Source organism: Podarcis bocagei (assembly GCF_964188305.1).
Source record: "Podarcis bocagei genome assembly, chromosome: 17".
NCBI classification, from domain to species: domain Eukaryota; kingdom Metazoa; phylum Chordata; class Lepidosauria; order Squamata; family Lacertidae; genus Podarcis; species Podarcis bocagei.
The window spans coordinates 6,228,000-6,248,337 of record NC_138143.1 but is presented as its reverse complement, the minus strand read 5'-3'; the positions used below and the strand labels follow the sequence as shown (position 1 = coordinate 6,248,337).

Below are 20,338 nucleotides of genomic sequence, written 5' to 3'. Positions count from 1 at the left end.
CACAGAACTCTAGCCCAATGGTTGCCATTAATTTGATTTTGAATTGATTTTAGAATGAATTGATTTTAGAATGTATTTCAATTAATAGATTGTGATTTTGTGTAAACTGTGTTACTTTTACTGTTGTTAGCCGCTCTGAGCCCGGCTTTGGCTGGGGAGGGCGGGATATAAATAAATTATTATTATTATTATTATTATTATTATTATTATTATTATTAAATTTGAAAAGCATTGATTCGACTCACAATGCCGTTGCGGTGAGAGAATACGCACAGCAAAGGCCACACAGTCCTTTGCAATGCTGTAAGTTCTTGCTCTCAAAAGCCACCTCCTAGGTTCTGCTTCATGCCAGCATCAGTTTCTAGAATGACCAGGAAATGGAACTTGGGGGCGGACCTTGGTAGGAAGGTTGGGGGGGTAGGCTTAGCTCCTGCCCCATCAGTGTCCCTTGATACAACCTTTTCTTACCCCCTCAGTGCAAGTGAATGATTGCCATTTTGCCCCAAAGTTCAAAGTAAAGTTTCTTCCTGTTGCAACAGGAGCAAAACGTGCCACCTGCTCACCACAGGAGGCATAATCTTGTACATAAAATGTGCAGAGCCATCTTGCCTACCTCCTCCCCCTCCAGTATACCTGAAGGAGCGTCTCCACCCCCATCATTCTGCCTGGACACTGAGGTCCAGTGCCGAGGGCCTTCTGGTGGTTCCCTCACTGCGAGAAGTGAGGTTACAGGGAACCAGGTAGAGGGCCTTCTCGGTAGTGGCACCTGCCCTGTGGAATGCCTTCCCAGCAGATGTCAAGGCAATAATCCCTTCCAGTCGGGATTCAGGCCTCATCGCGGGACTGAAACTGCCTTGGTCGCACTGGTTGATGATCTCCGGCGGGCTAGGGACAAAGGTGAGAGCTGTTTCCTAGTTCTGCTGGATCTCTCAGCGGCGTTTGATACCATCGACCATAGCATCCTTCTGGACCGTCTTGAGGGGCTGGGAGCTGGGGGTACTGTCATACAGTGGTTCCGCTCCTTCCTCCTGGGCCGTGTTCAGAAAGTGGTGGTGGGGGATGAGTGTTCAGACCCCTGGGCTCTCACTTGTGGGGTGCCTCAGGGTTCTGTCCTCTTCCCCATGCTTTTCAACATCTACATGCAGCCGCTGGGAGAGATCACCAGGGGGTTTGGGCTGGGTGTTCATCAGTATGTGGATGATACCCAGCTCTACCTCTCTTTCAAATCAGAACCAGTGAAGGCAGTGACGGTCCTGTGTGAGTGTCTGGAGGCGGTTGGAGGATGGATGGCGGCAAACAGATTGAGATTGAATCCTGACTAGACAGCACCGAGGGCCTTCTGGCGGTTCCCTCACTGTGAGAAGCCAAGTTACAGGGAACCAGGCAGAGGGCCTTCTCAGTAGTGGCGCCCTCCCTGTGGAACGCCCTCCCACCAGATGTCAAAGAGAACAACAACTACCAGACTTTTAGAAGACATCTGAAGGCAGCCCTGTTTAGGGAAGCTTTTAATGTTTGATGTATCACAGTATTTTAATATTCTTTTGGAAGCCGCCCAGAGTGGCTGGGGAAACCCAGCCAGATGGGCGGGGTATAAATAATAAATTATTATTATTATTAGCAACTATTTTACTTTTAAAAGACAACTGAAGGTGGCCCTGTTTAGGGAAGTTTTTGATGTCTGATGTTGTATTGTTTTTAATATTTAGTTGGAAGCCGCCCAGAGTGGCTGGGGAAACCCAGCCAGATGGGCGGGGTATAAATAAATAAATAAATATATTATTATTATTATTATTATTATTATTATTATTATTATTATTATTAGTAGTAGTAGTAGTAGTAGTATTAGTATTATTATTAGTATTATTAAACATACAGCCTTTCTTTCACCCCTTCCCTTGCTCACCTGAGATAGAGATGGCCATTTTGTTAGCAAATGGTAGTGTGTTCACTTCCTCTACACTGCCCTTAAAGGGCCAGTGCCTGTTTTCTGTGCTGATCTTTAGTTTGTGCTGATTCCCCTGGGATTACTACCTGCATCTGGGATAGCTCAGTTAGTAGAGCATGAGACTCTTAATCTCTGGGTCGTGGGTTCGATCCCCACGCTGGGCAAAAGATTCCTGCATTGCAGAGTTGATAACTCTCGGAGTCCCTTCCAAGTCTCCAATTCTATGACTGTATCCCTTTCTCTTGCCCTTCAGGTGCGCAGCCAGGAACTGGAGTCCATGCAGCAAACCGTGGAAGAGCTGCGCCTCCAAATACAGTCCATGGATGGCACAAAGGGCTGGTTTGAACGGCGGCTGAAAGAGGCGGAGGTGACTGGACCCCCCCTTCCCCTTAGTGACATGTCACAGGGCAGAACTGGCGTACCCTACCAGAGGGCCAGTACGACCCAACGCTTGGTCCCCCCCCCCAAGTCTTCCTGTCCTGCTCCAGGGATCTGATTGTTCCCATCCTCTTTCCCAGGAGCTGATAGAGAAGCATCAGCAAGAGCACGCAGAGGCCATGCGAGTCTGTAAGGAGCAGCATGTGGCTGACTTGCAGGTACAGGAAATATTTTGGGCTTTCCCAATTCGGAGAAATGGAGTGATCCGCTCTGGCCATTGAGCTGCTTCCACAGTCTTGTAAGAAGCTAGTGAACCCAGATGACGCCGTTGGCGGATGCTCCTTTGTCTTCTACTCTCCAGCAGCTGCCTTGATGCAGACCGTGTGGGTTACCCAATTCCAATTAAACTTTTTACTGCACTAGCCACAGGCCATGGCATCATTCAGAAGGAGAACGACAAGAAAAACAACAATAACCATAAAAATCACGGGGCGCCACACATACAATAAAACCATGGTCATGGCTGCTAAAATTATTTGTTGCATTAAATAGAATAGAGTAGCAGAAGATTCTCAGGTAAGATGTGCCAAATTAAATATCCGAATCCCCTTTGCAGTTTACCGCTATTTTATCTAGTTCCTTCTTCCTGATCTTCTTAGCTGCCAGAGCATAGAGTGCTACTTTATAAGTAACAAAGTCGTCGGTGTCGCTCAGCAGCCATTTCGCCCTTTCCGCCCTATTCTATATGCAATAAATAATGGCACAGGTATATGTGGGTTACCCTGTGGCAGGAGGTTGATGGGAGAAGTGTCTCTGGTGTGGACCAGCCGTTCGATGCAATGGATTTCTCACCAATTAGCAGGGGTCAGCAAACTTTTTCAGCAGGGGGCCGGTCCACTGTCCCTCAGACTTTGTGGGGGGCCAGACTATATTTTGGAGGGGGGGGAAAAGATGAATTCTTATGCCCCACAAATAATCCAGAGATGCATTTAAAATAAAGGCACACATTCCACTCATGTAAAAACACCAGGCAGGCCCCACAAATAGCCCAGAGATGGATTCTGCTCACATTCTTCTCAATCCGCGGGCCGGATTGAGAAGGCGATTGGGCCGCATCTGGCCCCTGGGCCTTAGTTTGCCTACCCCTGAACTACAGCAACGGGACGGTGAAGCTCAGTTATTCAGATGACCAGCAGTATGCCTCTTTCATCCTCTTATTTATTTAGCTTTTGCTGCAGTCATTCAGAAATGTTTTTTATACTGCCCTTCATCAAAATGGATCTCGGGGCAATTTGCAATAATAGAAGCAGGGTGGGGACCCAAATTTAAAATGCAACCACCTGAAACAGAACAACACATAAAAGATCAGAAAACATACTTTAAAACACATGGATGAATCCCCGAAGCTAAAAGAGAACAACATTAGCATTCGGCAGAGGGGAGGAAATGGTGGTGGGTGGGTTCTCTTTTGATATCTTTTTGCTTCCGCTCTTTGATTTGGAGTTTTTGATGATTTGGAGATGTCTGCTGGTCAAATGGGCAGGGGGAAATGACTGGGGGTGCAGGTGGTAGGTTTAAGCGTGTTTTCTTCTCCCCTGCAAGTGTCTCCTTCTCAGCCACTGGCATTTTTTAAACCAGCAACAATTGCAGGGTTGGGGAAATCCTGTATCTGCTCCTCAATGCCTGCTCTTGGGTTTTCTCCTCTGCAGCTAAAGGACCGTGAGGTGGAAGCAACCAAGGAGAAGCTGCGAGAGATTGAAAGAGCGAAGGATGAACACTTGGACACAATCAGCCGACTGAAACAGGTGTGTGTGTGCTGCTGCCTGCCAGCTTCCCCCAGGAGCAGGTGCTTGGCAGCATGAGGTTCCTGGGTCCACCTGTTCCCTTCCCTCCTGATGGGTTTGCCCATCTGCTGGATTGTGCCTCTTTTCTTTCCAGCACGCTTGCAGTGTCTGGCACGGATAGGCAGGTGGTGCTGTCCCACCCCAAGTCACATATCCAGACTGGGCTTCTGCAGATCCTTCTCAATGAGTCCCGGTTCCCCGTCTGGTTCACTAGGTGGAAAGTGCCCCGTGCTATGTCTGAGTGTAGCAGAGATCCTTGGGTCTGGGTCCCTTGGATCTCTCTTCAGATGCCTCACCAGTCTTTTTATCCCATTTATCCTAGTTTAGACCAAAGGTTGGACGCGGGTGGCGCTGTGGGTTAAACCACAGAGCCTAGGACTTGCCAATCAGAAGGTCGGTGGTTCGAATCACCGCAACAGGGTGAGCTCCCGTTGCTTGGACCCTGCTCCTGCCAACCTAGCAGTTCGAAAGCACGTCAAAGTGCAAGTAAATAAATAGGTACCGCTCTGACGGGAAGGTAAACGGCGTTTCCGTGCGCTGCTCTGGTTCGCCAGAAGCGGTTTAGTCATGCTGGCCACATGACCCAGAAGCTGTATGCTGGCTCCCTCTGCCAATAAAGCGAGATGAGCGCCGCAACTCCAGAGTCAGCCGCGACTGGACCTAATTGTCAGGGGTCCCTTTACTTAGACCAAAGGTTGGGAGGTAAAAATGAAAAATGGCAGAGTGACAGGAGGAATGTTTCCCTAGTGGTGGGTTGAAGGGGGCTAGAGGATTTGGAAGGGAGATCTGTGAGTAGAGACAGCAAAGTGTGAAGATTCTAAGTGTGAATAGTGCTCACTAACGGTTCCTTGTCATCCTGCAAAGAAGTGACAAGTGGGGTGACACAGGGCTCTGTCCTGGGCCTGTTGTTGTTCAATGTCTTTATAAACGACTTGGACGAAGGAATTGAGGGGATCCTAATCATATTTGCAGATGACACCAAAGTGGGAGGAGTAGCCAGTGCTGCTGAAGACAGAATCAGAATTAAAAATGACCTTAACAGATTAGAGATGTGGGCCAAAACTGAATGTCCAGTCCTCCATGAGGACTGGAAATGTCTCCTTTTTTAAAAAAGGAGGTATTAGTATTTTTCGGGAAACGGAAGGTGGGACCTGGATTCCACAGCTTTCAGCACAGCTGTGATCCACACAACCATTGTCCCCTGCATGATAACTATTCTGCCTCTTAGAGGATGAGACGGAGCAGAGAGGAGAATTGCCAAGCATTTTCACCCCCCCGAAAGTGTGATAGAAACATAATTTGGCACTTCTGGTCCCAGTGGTTTGTGACAGCCTTGTCTCCCTGGCAGGAAGTGAAGGACACGGTTGACGGGCAGCGGATCCTCGAGAAGAAAGGCAGCGCAGCGGTGAGATGGGCTTTCCCCGAGGGAAGTGGGGGGGGGCAAGGCAAGAGACCCTGCTGATCTTTCTCTTTGAACCCAGGTTGCCATTCCTTGTGGGCCCGGGCCATTAACTGCCCTTCTCCCTCTGGGCTCATTTCATCTTGAGAGCAGGGCACTCTCTCTCCAAGAAAGCATGTAGCTGGAGGCTGCTGGAGGTCTTAAAGACCCCCCTCTCTGAGCTACATTCCCCATCCTTGCTAAAGAGAGAACATCAGGAGCAGCAGGCCAATAGTTGTCCACTGCAATGTATCACTTGCGGTGGGGTGGGGCACTATGGTTGAAGTCCCAGAAAGAAGGAGCTGCTGTGAATTTTGAAGGCACAACAGCCACTGTGCTCCCCTGGTTGCCCCCTTGCCTGAGTCTTAAGTGCATCAGACTCTGAGCTGCTGCTGCTGCTGCTCCTGCTGCTTTGGGTCTCCTCACTCTGTGCTGAGCTGCATCTCACGCATGCCTTCTTGCCTGTCTGCCTCACTCCCAGCTGGTTATCCGAGCGACCAGACGCAAAGAAGCTGGGATGCAGAGGACAGAACTGCAGCTGCACTCTTCTTTTTATGGACAGCATCCCTATGCTCCCAGTACGTTTCCGAGCACAATTCAAAGTGTGGGTGTTAACCTTTAAAGCCCCAAATGGCCTCAGCCCAGTATACCTGAAGGAGCGTCTCCACCCCCATTGTTCTGCCTGGATGCTGAGGTCCAGCACTGAGGGCCTTCTGGCAGTTCCCTCACTGCGAGAAGCAAAGCTACAGGGAACCAGGCAGAGGGCCTTCTCGGTAGTGGCCCCCGCCCTGTGGAATGCCCTCCCATCAGATATTAAAGAGATAAACAACTACCTGACAATAGAAGACATCTGAAGGCAGCCCTGTTCAGGGAAGTTTATAATGTGTGACATTTTAATGTATTTTTAATCTTTGTTGGAAGCCACCCAGAGCGGCTGGGGAAACCCAGCCAGATGAGCGGGGTACAAATAAATTCTTCTTCTTCTTCTTCTTCTTCTTCTTCTTCTTCTTATTATTATTATTATTATTATTATTATTATTATTATTATTCTGTGATGCCTCTTCCCCTCCCACCCTTCACCACGCTAAGAAATTGCCCCCTTCCCCTGCTAAGCTCTCCCAAGGCTCTACCCACCCCTGATGAGGAGGTCACTGTGGCCTCCAACTGATGCCCAGTTTTGAAGGGTCCCAAGGTCCCTGGAAGTGTGTGTCTTCTGACCTTTAACTGCAGAAGTGCATTAGGGTTAGGGGTCTCCATGGAGTTAGTTAGACTGGTGTTTCCTGTTTCCACTGGATAGCAGCTATTTGGGTGGCAGCCTTCGAAGCTGGATGGGGAGAGAACCTCGTTCTTCCCACATCGTGGTCCCGGCACTCAGAGCAGCAGTTTTCGAACCGGAGCTTAGAGATTGTGATCTGTATGCAACTCTGATCTTTCCTTCTGGGTTGGATGGTTGTGGGCTCGCACTGGTGAGAGCGAGGGGGGAGTATTAACTCTGCCCATGCTTAGTGGCACCCTTTTTTATGCTGTTGCATTGGCCTGTTCGGGGCTGGGTTCTGGCACGGAAAATGGGTTGTGGGGCTAAGCCTTGCTGAAGCCTGCCTCCAGCCCTGATTTCCCTTGCGCCTCCCTCCCTCTCCCCCAACAGTTGAAGGACCTCAAGAGGCAGCTCCACTTGGAACGGAAGCGAGCGGACAAACTCCAGGAGCGGCTCCAGGAGATCTTGACCAATAGCAAGAGCCGGACAGGTGAGAGGGGGCTCCTAGGAAGAGGAAGGAACTTCCCCTCCCCTCTAGAGAACGTTGTGCTCAGAAATGGGAAGATTGTCCTGTGTTTCTGTACCTGGAACATATATGCACCTGGTGGATCAGCTGTGAAGGGTACAGGGGTTTTCAAAATAGCTATGTTTTCCTTGTGAAGTGCTGGGTAGGAAAGGGGTCAGTCAACTGCTGCCCCACCACTGCCTGTGTCTGTCTACAAGAAGGGTGGAGGTATTCCCTGCTGAGGGCCACATGTTGGTGGCAGGTGGTGCCAGAGGCAAAAGTAGGAGGGGCAACAAATGGAAATGTTGCCTTTGTACATTGGGCTGCTTTCTGCATGCGCTTAGCACACCCGTCTCTTTCCTTCCTCTAGGCAAGCAAAAGGCATTATCAGCATTCCTTCTGGGGGGAAACAGGATACAAAGCAAGGGGGCAGTGAGAGGTGTGGCTTGGGGAGACTGCCAAGGGCCAGATAGTAAAGTCTGGAGGGCCACATTCGAGCCTCAGACTTCCCACCCTGATTTACAAGCTTGCGTTCTTTTCATTTGGCAGGCTGCAAGCTGTTCTAAACAGCTTTTAATGCTGTGTTTTATACTGCTGTAACCTGCTGTGGGACTTTCTGGTAAAATAATAATATGTAGTGATTGGTGGCTTGTACCCAAGTAGAAAACAGTGTGACAAGTTGCCCCGTGGGCGAGCTGATAGGGATCTTGGAAGTAGCTTTTCCTATTCAACTGTCCTTCTCTAGGGGCTCCTTCACACAAAACTCTTCTAACAGGCCCATATTTCATACCCACTAAGATGATATTTGGAGCTGGGTGCACTTTCCCTTAAAAAGAATAATGAGAATTCTGCTCCAATGAAACCTAACTTCGTCTCTAAGAGAAAGCTGTTTTTTTCAGGCTATATAAATCATGCACTTTAAGTTGATCTGCACTGTTGATTTCCCAGCGTTTGCTATTTTGCATAATTCTGGTTTCATTACATGTAGAGTGGAGCAGAGAGCTGTGCGTAGGGCCACTCAGGGTTGCCTGCTGACCAGTAGAAATTTTATTATTCTGCCACCCCTCTCTCGCTTTTCAGCTTGACCAGCTGTTGCTCACACTTCCTTTGAGTCTGCCTGTGGAACTATAAGGACTAGAAACCTGCTTTAAAGCAAAAACAAAGCAAAAACTGATATTCTCACAGACAAGCTGAATTTTGCACCTTATACTGAATAGGATTTCCTTCCCCCACCCCACAGTTCCTCTAGAATCATAGCATATATATTTAGCCCCAACTATAATGTTAGCAGCACATAACATGTCTGTGTCCTCAACCTCATGTTAGATGCACCCCAGGGAGGAGAGGCAGTGATGACTCATTGTTGCGAGATAATGGAAGGTTTAAAAATGGTGAATGGTAGGCATTTAAAATATTACAGTTTTTAGCAGGTAAAGCGTTTGCGTCTTCAGCTTTTAGATACTGGAGAACTTTCCAGACTTGACTCTTGAGACTCAACTCAAGATATGGACTGGGGTGGCTTAGAGCCACCTCTGAATGGGAGAGCCATGATAGATGGAGGCACTGGATACAGTGGTGCCCCGCAAGACGAATGCCTCGCAAGACGGAAAACCCGCTAGACGAAAGGGTTTTCCGTTTTGGAGGTGCTTCGCAAAACGAATCTCCTATGGGCTTGCTTCGCAAGACGACAATGTCTTGCGAGTTCCTGCTGGTTTTTTTTCCTCCCCCCCTTTTTCTAAGCCGCTAAGCCACTTATCAGCTGATCCGATCAGCAGATAAGCCGCTAAAAGCGCTAATCCGCTAATCCGTCAATGGGCTTGCTTCGCAAGACGAAAAAACCGCTAGACGAAGAGAATCACAGAACGGATTCTTTTCGTCTTGCGAGGCACCACTGTACTTACCAGGCCTGTTTGAGACGTCACCTCTCCCCCCGCAGTGCTGAACGAAGTCAGCTTGAATTCTGTGTTTGGAATAAATGAAGCATTCGGAGGAAATGCATTTCCAGAAAATTTATTAAGAACTTGCTCAGGCAGCAGCTTTCAAAGCTCCTGGCTCAGCGTTGCTGTGAACACGGGTAGCATTCCTAATGGGAAAAACAGCCCCTTCTTCCATCCCCGGACACCGCTGCAGTAGGAATCCAGCTGCCCAGCTGGTGCTGTGGTCAGTCCGACACCTGGCTGTGTCAGCTGCGTGGCCCAGGGAGGGTAGAAGGAACTGTGCCACGGTAGAGTTGACCTGCAGGTGGGTAAGCATGAAAACAGATGATCTCTTAAATGAGCCATCTGGCTGAGGCTTCAGAGAGAGAGAGAGGATAATGGGGAAGAGAGAGTGTGGGTGTCAGATTTGTGTCTGGCAGCCCTGCACCACGATTGCATATGTTTGTGTGTGTAGGAGTGTTGCTGCTGGGGCAGAGCTGGGTTGTGTGAGGTCACAGTCAGAGCAAGCTGCTCTCCGTGGAGGAAACAGGTGACATCTATGAGGACTGCAAGCGGAAAGGAAGGTAACGGAGGTGGGGAGAGGAAGTCAAAAGGCTGATTCTTTAGAGTATCAACAGGAAACTGGAAGACATTGTCAGGACACAGTAGGAAGAAGAGAACTGTTTGAAAAATGTTCCCTTTTCTACGGGAAGAACTTCCCCTTGCTGCAGATGAAACGCATCAGAGTTTTTAATTGGCGAAGTGAAAGTACAGAGAACCTTGGGAGGAAGTGATCATGTCCTCTTGGGTTTCATTATACACAGGCAAGGGGAAGCTGAGCGTCGTCGTCTTCCTTGACGATCTTTTGTAGCCGAGTAAGATTGTCTTCCATAAACACGATTTTAACAATAAGTCCGTAAGTGACTGTGGAGGCCAATTCTGGATCCACACGTCCTTCCACAGTGGGGACATAGGTTTCCGGATGGGAGTTGATCACGGTGTGGATTTGCCAAGTGTGCCTTTCTCTTAGCATGTTTCTCCCTTTTGTCCTAAGTTTGAGAGCCTTCAGAGTCCATGACACCCTTGGTAAAGGCTGTCCTCCAATTAGAGCAATTGCAGACCAATGTTTCCCAGTTGTCGGTGTTTATACTACATTTTTAAGGGCTTGGACTCAGGGGACCTTCCCACTCTACAATTCTATGATTCTATGCAAGTAAGACTTTCTCAGTGTCTTCTGTCTTGGTTTATGTTAAGGGCTTATTGAGAAGGCCTGTGGCTCAGTCGTAGAGCATCTGCTTTGCTTTCAAAAGGTCCCAGATTCAGTCCCTCGCATCTCCAGGTAGGGCTGGGAGAGAACCCCGTCTGAAGACCTGGATTGCACTTGCCTGTCAGCGTAGACCAGTGGGTCTGACCCAATATAAAGCAGCTTCCTCCGTTTCTGTATTTCAAGGACCAGATGAGTAGACCTGGTTGACCCAAGCTTTTAGGGCTGCTGAATTTCTACTGTCTTCCAGTGCACAAAAGAGTTCCATGTAGGAACTTAATCACGTGAAAGTGAAAGTGCCCCATGGCCTTAATTTGGAGACTAGAACTCCTAGCCTTGCCCTGCAGACACCATCTGTCAAGCGAAGGCTGTCTGTCTCTTTCACAAGTTCAGTCATTGCCCATCAGTATGGCAGGGGGTGATCCTGGCTTCACCTGGTCTGCAGTTATAAAATAAATAGCATAATCTGCACAAAGTGTTTTCAAGCACGCGGAAAGGTGTCCCATCAACTCCTGCAATCAAGTTCTAGAAACCAGATCTCTTGACCTCCCTTTGCATGTTCTAAGCCACTAAACGCTGCTCACTTACTAAAGGACAAAAGCACAGGAAACTTCCAACCTGCCCAGTCTCCTCATGGGACCATCCACTAGGATCCATTCCTCTCCCAGGAGACCACCTTATCCCTTGATGCTGCACCATTTTGCGTTTCTTGGGCCACAAGCACAAGATTTCACCCTTGCACCTGGCAATCATTTGCATGCGCTTAGAAAATCGCGTTCGATGGGTCGCAAGTGCAGCCCTTTCTCTGCTCCCTGGCTTTGAGGACAGCAGAGCAGTCAAAAGGTATTTAAAGGAGCAGTTCCTCCATGTTTGAAAGCGATTTTCCTGATTGTGTCCTGCTTCTCTGCCTCCAAGTATGGTTGGGAAAAGGGATTGTCAGCTGTTGCTGCTAGTGCAACCTGCAGAGAACTCTCTCCCTCTCTCTCTTTAAAGGAGGCCTTGAAGTGAGCGCCATTCCTTCCTTGGTCCCCAAGCGGCACTGTCATTTGGCCCCTGGCAAATTGCTTGGGAGGGATGGCTTTTATCTCCCTGCTTTGATCTAATGCACCCTGGAGTGTGAAGGGACTTTCATTGCCTTCTGAATTCCTCCGTTTTGTGTGTGTTGTGTGCGCGCACACACGCTCGCGCCTGTTTTTTCCAGAGCAGCCTGCACAAAAGAGTCCTTCTCCCTCCACAGGGCTTTCTCCCAGCATGGAGTTCTGTTGAAAAGCCATCGTCTGCGTAATCCCTTCTTCTCTTTCCCTCTTAACAAAGAGCCAGTGACCTCCAACTCAGCTTGCTCCTTTAAAAGAAAGAAAGCTGAGCTAAAGAGGAAGAGAGTCACAGGCGGGAGATTGAAAGGCATCCGTTGGTCCCAGGGGAGGTTAGCGCTTGAGTTAACAGGTGGGCTTGAAAGGCGCTGGAGGCCACTTGCAGCAGGGAGTTCAGGAGGGGCGGATAGTCGGCAGTTCCCAGCATTGAATGGGTCTCTTGTTTTCACCACCGGATTAAAAATTAACCAGCCGGGCTGGGCAGCTGCATCACTTGCTTGTAGGATTTCTCACTTCCTACACACCCAGCACTCTCCCTCTGCAAAGCTCTCCGGCAGGCAGGCAGGCAGGCAGCACAAATGGCTAGAAATGCCATTTCTGGGCTTGTGGAACAGTCTGGGAACACCAGGTGCTCGGAGTTTAGTGGAGCAAAGTGGAGAAAGGACCTGATAGATCATTTGGATAGGAGTTCCTCATGAGGCCCCATGCAAGAGCATACCTATTACAAGCTTATGTGTGTGTGTTTCAAAAAATATATATGCCTCTTTTTGCTCTTTCTTTGATTGAGGCATGGCAGATAAACGGCGACTGTCTGCTTGCCATGTTGCTTCCAGGTTCCGACTCTGTTCCCGCCCTCTATTTCCCTACTCCCCCACTTTTTATAACTAATCACAGTTTTTGAGAATTTTTATTTAGGGAGATGTGGCACTCTAGCCTGACCCAAGAAACGGAATCCAGGCTGGAACTGGGCAGGGGTTGGGGTTGTGCATATGTCAACAGTTCTTGGTTCTCAGTGGCTGGCATCAAGAAGGGGTGAGGGAGCAGGGTCCACATTTAGCCTTTGGGTGTCCTGGAATACAAAATTTTACTTCCTCCCATAAAAATGAACAGTGGCCATATTACCCCTGTTTGGGGAATGGCCTCTGCTCGATTGCAGAGTGTACACCTTGCAAGCAGCCAGTAGCCCAGGTTCAGTCCCTATCACACAAACAGCCCATCCATCGTCACAATGGGCATTTTCCTAATAAAAGGCTTGGAAAGGCTTAAAGTGCTTCACTTAGGTTAACTCAGCGATGCTTACAGCTGCGCTATACGGGGACATCCCTTGTGTTTCCCATGGCTAGTGGGGGGCTGAAGCTGCAGCAGATGTGCCTCACTTTTAACTACCAAACTCGTGGCAGAGTTGGGAGTTGTATTAGTGTCTTCACATCTCCATGCAATGGAGGGGAAATTGGGTCTGCTGCTCAGCTTCTCTCTACATTTCCTCTGCTGTCTTTCTAGAGTAGGAATTTGTGCTCTTTTAGTTCTTTTTGGTTTGTTCCAAAGGATACTGTCCATTTTAGCTGTCCCATGGTGTGGGGATGTGGGAGTGCCTGATATCCTAACTTTTTAATCTATAGGGTTTATGGCAAAACAACCACAATAACATAAACCACAGTTGGTTAAGACACATTTGTTGTCGTTTAATCATGTCCAACCCTTTGTAACCCATGGACCAGAGCACGCCAGGCACTCCTGTCCTCCACTGCCTCCCGCAGTTTGGTCAGACTCATGTTTGTAGCTTCGAGAACACTGTCCAACCATCTCGTCCTCTGCCGTCCCCTTCTCCTTGTGCCCTCCATCTTTCCCAACATCAGGGTCTTTTCCAGGGAGTCTTCACTTCTCATGAGGTGGCCAAAGTCTTGGAGCCTCAGCTTCACGATCTGTCCTTCCAGTGAGCAATCAGGGCTGATTTCCTTCAGAATGGATAGGTTTGATCTTCTTGCAGTCCATGGGACTCTCAAGAGTCTCCTCCAGCACCATAATTCAAAATCATCAATTCTTCGGCGATCAGCCTTCTTTATGGTCCAGCCACATAAAGACACATAAGACGTTGCAAACCTCAAAACAAAAACAAAATCCAGCAATGTTATGCATCATAACAAGCCCAATTTTTCCCTATAAAAACTACGTTTCTGCTTGTCGATTAAAGCCTTGTGAACGCCCTCTGGACAGGAGTTTCATAACCTCCGCACACTGTTCAGAAGGCTGTGCTTTGTGTAGTTACCCATCCCACTTCAGATGGCAAAGCAAAGCCTCTGAGGGTGACTCAAGGGCCCAGATAGTGTCTTATGCAAGACTCCTAGAGCTGGAAAGTGCCTGGCAGGTCTAGTGCAACTCCTTGCTCAGTGTGGGATCTGCAACTGCAGCATCCCTGACAGATGTCTGTCCGGCCTCTGCTGAAGCACCTGCAAGGAAGGAGAGCTCTCGAGGCAGACTGTCCCACTGTCAAACAGCAGCCCTCAAGGTACCAGTGGTCTTCAGCCTTGTAGTCCAGCATATTCTGCTATTTTTATTAAATACAAAAATAAGGTCACACGCCATGTAGATTGTTTCAAGTAATATAATCTGGATGTTAGCAAGACATTAGTGACAGTGGCCAGATTCTTTTTAACTTTATAATTTGTGGTTGTTGTTTTTTTAAAAAATCACTTTATTAATTAATTCACTGCAGGCTTTAATTCATAGCAGTCTTGCAGTTGTTTCATTGACAAGCTCCTGCTTTCGCTCCCCTCTTTGAAAACCGTATCAAATGATTTGCCAAAGGGGGTCATCCCACATTACGATAAATTCGTATTCACGGTGAAATGATGCAATGCTGGTAGATGAGACCCTTGTGATACCAGCCAAGCCCAGGTAGGAGGACTGAGACAGGAGAGCTAGGAAGAAAGGAAAAACGGCCCCTGGATCCCCATTGAGCAGATGGTTTGGGAACCCCTCTGGTCTTGGATACTGGTTCCCCTTCCAGAGGCTTCTCTGCAGTCAGCTTTGCTAAAACACATTTAAAAAAAACAAAACAAAAGAAGCCAGCTCCGTTGTTTAGGGGGTCTGGTGAATGCACCAGATGGTCTGCACTGGAAGCTGCATTCTGCAATCTGCTGTGTAAAAAGTGTCCCTCGTCTTTCGTGTGTGTGTGTTGGGGGGGGTGTACTCAAGCAGATTTATATCCTGCCCTTTCTCTAATGAATTCGGGGTGGAGTACACAGTTCCCCACCCCCATTTTTATATAATCACAATAGATTATATAGAGAATGCTTGACTAGCTAGAGCTTGATCTGATCCATTAAGGTACTACTTTATGCTCTTCAGCAGCAAGAATACAGACTCAGGATCACTTCATACGTGCAATTTACATTTTAGCTGTGTTAGAGTATGCACTCTTGCTGTGTACATTATAAAATACACTGGTAGACAGTGTGGGCAGTGTGTTTCAGCACTTTGGACAGCTCCTTTGTCCTATCCCTTAGAATAGAGATGGGGAACTTGGAGCACTCCAGGTGTTGTTGGATCCCAGCTCCCATCACTCCCAAACCAGCATGACCAATGCTCAACATCTGGAGGGCCGCAGGTTTCTCTTCCTGGTCTTAAGAGAAGAAAATGCAACAATAATACCAATGCTAGTAAGGTAGAGGTACCCCTGACCATTAGGTCCAGTCGCGGATGACTCTGGGGTTGTGCGCTCATCTCACTTTATAGGCTGAGGGAGCCGGCGTACAGCTTCCGGGTCATGTGGCCAGCATGACTAAGCCACTTCTGGCGAACCAGAGCAACGCACGGAAACGCCGTTTACCTTCCCGCCGGAGCGGTACCTATTTATCTACTTGCACTTTGACATGCTTTCGAACTGCTAGGTTGGCAGGAGCAGGGACCGAGCAATGGGAGCTCACCCCGTCGCGGGGATTCAAACCACCGACCTTCTGATCGGCAAGCCCTAGGCTCTGTCGTTTAGACCACAGCACCACCTGCATCCCAGCTAGTAGTAACTGTTGTGATGTACAAGAGCCCTACAGGAAGCGTTCAGGAATCAAGCTGGATTTTCAGTATGGGTTTATTCAGTTGCAGTCTTTCAGCATCGTAAAACAAGCAGTGTGGGTACATTCAACATACACAGCACACAGGTGGAATTATATTCAGGGAGAAGCCTTCACCTCTTCATACTCCTACCAACTAACTGAAGTGGGAAGTCAACCATGCCTCTTTATACTAGCTAGATCAGTTAGGCAACGCCCCGTGTCTCATGATGCTTAGTCATCACATGCTGCTGAGTCAGCATTCCCAGTTAGCACAGAGTGTTTAACTCCTTGATCCCCACAACACTTCAACAGGAACAATATCTTGGACTTTTGCTATCTGTATCCTGAGCAGAAATAAAATATAGGGTACCTTTGGCAGGAAGGATTCCAAATGAGGTTGGCTGGTACATTGAGCATAATCTTTCATGAACGTGAGCAGACATAGCACAGAAGCTGGGAATTCAACATGAGCAAACCACTTCAGACTGCCAGGAAACTCCCATGTGACAAACACCTTGGGCTTGTGTGCGAACACCATGCTCCCAATACATTAACCATGGTTGGGGAAGTGGGCTTTTGGGGTGGGTCAAATCCCCCTGCTGGCCTTTTGCATGATTCAGAGTTACATTGACACCAACCTTTACAATGGCCAGTGTTTCGTTTTAACCAGCTTATGGGTCCTGGTTAAGATGCATAGTATTAACCATTCTATAAGAAGTATTAGCTGAGAGTAAAAGCCAGTAGAGGGAAGTCGAATTTGTACGGGGTGTGTGTGGAGGCATTGGTCTATGCGACTCTGGGATCCAGCAGCCTGCTCCTGATCCCTAATCTGTGGTTAATGGATTCTGAATGCTTGCCTCCACTGGGAACCTTGTGTGTTCCTGATTATGTAAACAAGATTGGTTCTGTCTAGCTCCTAGGGGCCACTTGGGAGTTCTGCAAAAGCAGAGAGGTGGTTTCTCCTAAGGAAAGAAGTTGGTGTTGTTTTGGGGGGAGATGTGAGAACAGTGAGATCAGTTTAGGACAAGATTCAGCTGCAGAGCAGTGCGGGGGTTGGAACTTACATCCAAACGCTCAGGTAAATCCTGCATTGGGTGGACAGTCTCTGACACCATCTTTTTTCAAAATACTCCTTGGGATATGCTAGGAAATAGCACCTTCCGGGAAATCAGATCCCCCAGGGAGCTAAGCTAACCACTCAGCTGGTTATTTGCAGCCAGGTACTTTCAGAGATTTGAGGGTGGGGAGGGAGAGAGAGAAGAGCCTGAATCTGTGTTTAATATGAACTGCAGCTTGTTCATGCCAGCCCTGTTTGAGGAGCAGATACCAGCCCGTGATGTGCAACGGACATTACCTAGGCTATGGTATATGCGTGTGTGTACTTTCTGACTGTTGAAAGTATTGTCTCTGAGCATGCAGAGAGTGTTCTTCCTGTGCCAAGGAGCTGCCCCCAGCTAGCACCTACACACCTGAGGGTTACAGGGCAGGGCAATGGGGAGCAGCTGTGGCTTTCTGCCCGCTTTGGGCCCCAGAACTGCCATCCTTATTTGCGTTTCTAACCTTGTGCTCTGCCCTCCAGGAATCGAGGATCTTGTCTTGGCGGATATCAGCTCGCCAAGCAGGGCACAGACGGGAGACAGCAGCAGCATCTCGTCCTTCAGTTACCGTGAAATCATGAAAGAGGGATCTGGAGCCGGCAGCAACAAGGTGAGGCATGATAGGTGTCAGGAGGTTTGGCTGTAGGTGCCAAGGACGCCAGAGCTCTTGAAGGGGTGAGGCCTGTAATTTCTCTTCCTGCACCTGTAGATGGGAGCAGACACCTGGAGCTTGCCTTTCAAAAACAGTGCCTTTCCTCAGATTTGAGGAAGGGCCATAGCTCAGTGGTAGATCCTTTGCTTTATAAGCGGAAGGTCCCAGGTTCAGTCCCTGGCATTTCTAGGTAGGGTTTGGAAAGATCCCTGCCTGAAATCCTGGAGAGCTGCTGCCAGTCCGTGTAGACAGTACTGAGCTAGATGGACCCAAAGCAGCTTCCTGTGTTCCAAAGCATCACTTCTGGGTTGTTGGTAGTTTTCCTATGGTGCCATTTTAGGGATGGTGCTGCGGGAGTCCCGTTCCCATGCAACTGGTCTTGCAGACAGCACAAAGACTCCTCAGAATCACCTCTATTTCTGGCCAGCTCATTGATTCTACCCAGGGGGTGATTGTTCATAACTGATCAACTTGATCTATGTATTAGCTGCACGAGCCAAAGGAATCCTTTTGTTGTTGTTTTTAAAGGTTGCCTGTGTGTGTGTGGTTGTGGTTGTTTGACCTGCCTTTGAAGTTGCCACAACAAAGACTCTTAAAATAAACTGGGTTTGTTATTCCCCACCCCTGCAATATAATCTTGAACATATCCAAGGGAAACTCTCACCCACCTACTGGCTTCTTTTCTCCCAAAGTCTTGTCTGAAGATTGGAGAAAATGGGTTTCTGTAAGAAGAAGAAACAGCCAATCAGTTCTTTACTGGAAAATTGGCCAGGGTGTCAGGCATGAGGTTCCTCATCCTACGCTATAGGACGATGGATATTCTGTGGGTGGCTAGCAGCTAGATTGGTAGCTTGGGGCCTGCATCCCTATAATTGTTACTTAATTTTTTACATGCAGTTTTGATGTTAAAGTTAATTAGTGAGACACCTTTGAGCACTTTGCAAAATGAGAGAGAAATGTTTAAAATTACTTTGGGGGCGGAGGGTGATGGATGCAGTGAAAGACTCTGCTTGGGCTGCCAGCCTGCCTGCCAACCCCCTTCTCTGCTTGCAGTCCACCACAGGCAGCCCGCAGTCACAGTCGCAACCCCCTCGGCCAGCTGACCTCTCCGATGAGGAGATCTCCGAACTCTTCCAGCGTCTGGCAGAAGTTCAGCAGGAGAAATGGCTGCTGGAGGAGAAGGTATGGTAACCTTTGCAGGCCCGCTTTTGGAATGGCAGAATAGGCTCTTGCGTGGCACCTTACGGCAGGTCCATACTGGCTCTCCTGCAGTATGGCTGGCGAAGCCGGATGTCTGTACACAGTGATACACTCCCAGCTCCTGCCAGTGACTGAGAACGTTACCTCTCCGGAGTTTTGCCTGTGCTTGACTCTGTGGTAGGAGTGCAGAACTTTTATCAGTCTGAGGGCGGCATTTCCCCTGGATAACTTTTTTCCGGGGGGGGGGGGGCGGGCATGCGAGGGATGGTGGTAAGATCAGGGGCAAAAAGTAGGTGGGTTGATGGATGTGACTATTAACCTTTGTCTAAAGGTAAAAGTACCCCTGACTGTTAGGTCCACTCATGGATGACTCTGGGGTTGCGGCGCTCATCTTGCTCTATAGGCCGAGGGGACCGGCCGGCATTTGTCCGCAGACAGCATGTTGTCAGCATGACTAAGCCACTTCTGGCAAACCAGAGCAGTGCACGGAAACGCCGTGTACCTTCCCGCTGGAGTGGTACCTGTTTATCTACTTGCACTTTGACGTGCTTTCGAACTGCTAGGTGGGCAGGAGCAGGGACCGAGCAACAGGAGCTCACCCCGTCGCTGGGATTCGAACTGCTGACCTTCTGATTGGCAAGCCCTAGGCTCTGTGGTTTAGACCACAGCGCCACCCACATCCCCTATGAACCTTTGTACAATAGGCTATTTCGAGCCACACAAAGCCAGAGGTTCCTACATAGACCCCTGTCTCTATCAACCATTCAGAAAAGCAAGAGGCGCTGCAGTTTGGGGTTACATTCCAGCCATACAAAACACACTTCCAAGAGAGTGTGGAGCAGTACCAGCAAGTAGAATGTGGCAGGGCCCAAGCCCTGGCCTAGTGAGAGTCCTGAGGGCCACATCTGGCCCCCAAGGCCTCTAAAGTCCCCAGAGGAACCACCATGTAGCAGCACATTCTGAACCTTTGGAGATTATTTCCAGAACCCAGACTGGTGAGATGACTTCCAAGAGGAAAGTCAGCGATGTTAGGGTTAGATGAAGGAATATGTTTAGCCAGGAGCTCCGTCTGTAAAAGCATGAGACTCTTAATCTCATGGTCATGGGTTCAAACCCCACCAGGGGTGGGGGGGGTGGGGAACAACTGCATTGCAGAGGGCTGGATTAGATGACCCTCATGGTCCCTTGCAACTCCGCAACTCTATGATCCTATGATCTAAGAGGCACAGGCTGGCCTGTCATTGGTGGAGGTTCTGGATTCCAGGGTTTTGGGGGCAGGTAAGCAGCACTGACTGTGAGGAATGATGCCATCTCCCTCTGCTAGGTGAAACACCTGGAGGTCAGCAGTGCTTCCATGGCTGAGGACCTGTGTCGGAAGAGTGCCATCATCGAGACGTACGTCATGGACAGCCGCATCGGTGAGGACTCCTGGCAGTCAGGAGGGAATAAGCTTGAGCAAACCAGGGGCTAGTGGCCTTGACCTCAGCTTGGTGGAAGGGGGTGGATCGAAGCAAAGATTGTGTGTCCAGGAATTTCAGATCTACTATGGACACCTGAGGATTCTCTCCGCTTCCATTAGGTAGTGGTCCTAGGGAACCCTGAGGCTGCTGAATAGGCTTGCAGCTGGGGTGAGCTCTGAATTGGGGCCTCACACTTGACACAGTTCTCTGGTGTAATTCCCAATGGGTAGTGCCTGGTCAG

General features: G+C 48.9%; 1 protein-coding gene across 2 annotated transcripts in view; it reads left to right on the top strand.

The window, feature by feature from the left end:
• GRIPAP1 (GRIP1 associated protein 1) overlaps positions 1-20,338 on the top strand; it is a 61,960-nt gene that overhangs the window by 23,581 nt on the left and 18,041 nt on the right. For both annotated transcript variants that reach the window (XM_081175692.1, XM_081175691.1), the window contains 8 exons: positions 2,199-2,312; positions 2,464-2,541; positions 4,033-4,128; positions 5,516-5,572; positions 7,251-7,350; positions 17,268-17,395; positions 18,491-18,619; positions 19,962-20,055. In XM_081175692.1, the coding sequence (XP_081031818.1) occupies positions 2,199-2,312; positions 2,464-2,541; positions 4,033-4,128; positions 5,516-5,572; positions 7,251-7,350; positions 17,268-17,395; positions 18,491-18,619; positions 19,962-20,055 (796 nt within the window). The remainder of the gene's footprint in view (positions 1-2,198; positions 2,313-2,463; positions 2,542-4,032; positions 4,129-5,515; positions 5,573-7,250; positions 7,351-17,267; positions 17,396-18,490; positions 18,620-19,961; positions 20,056-20,338) is intronic.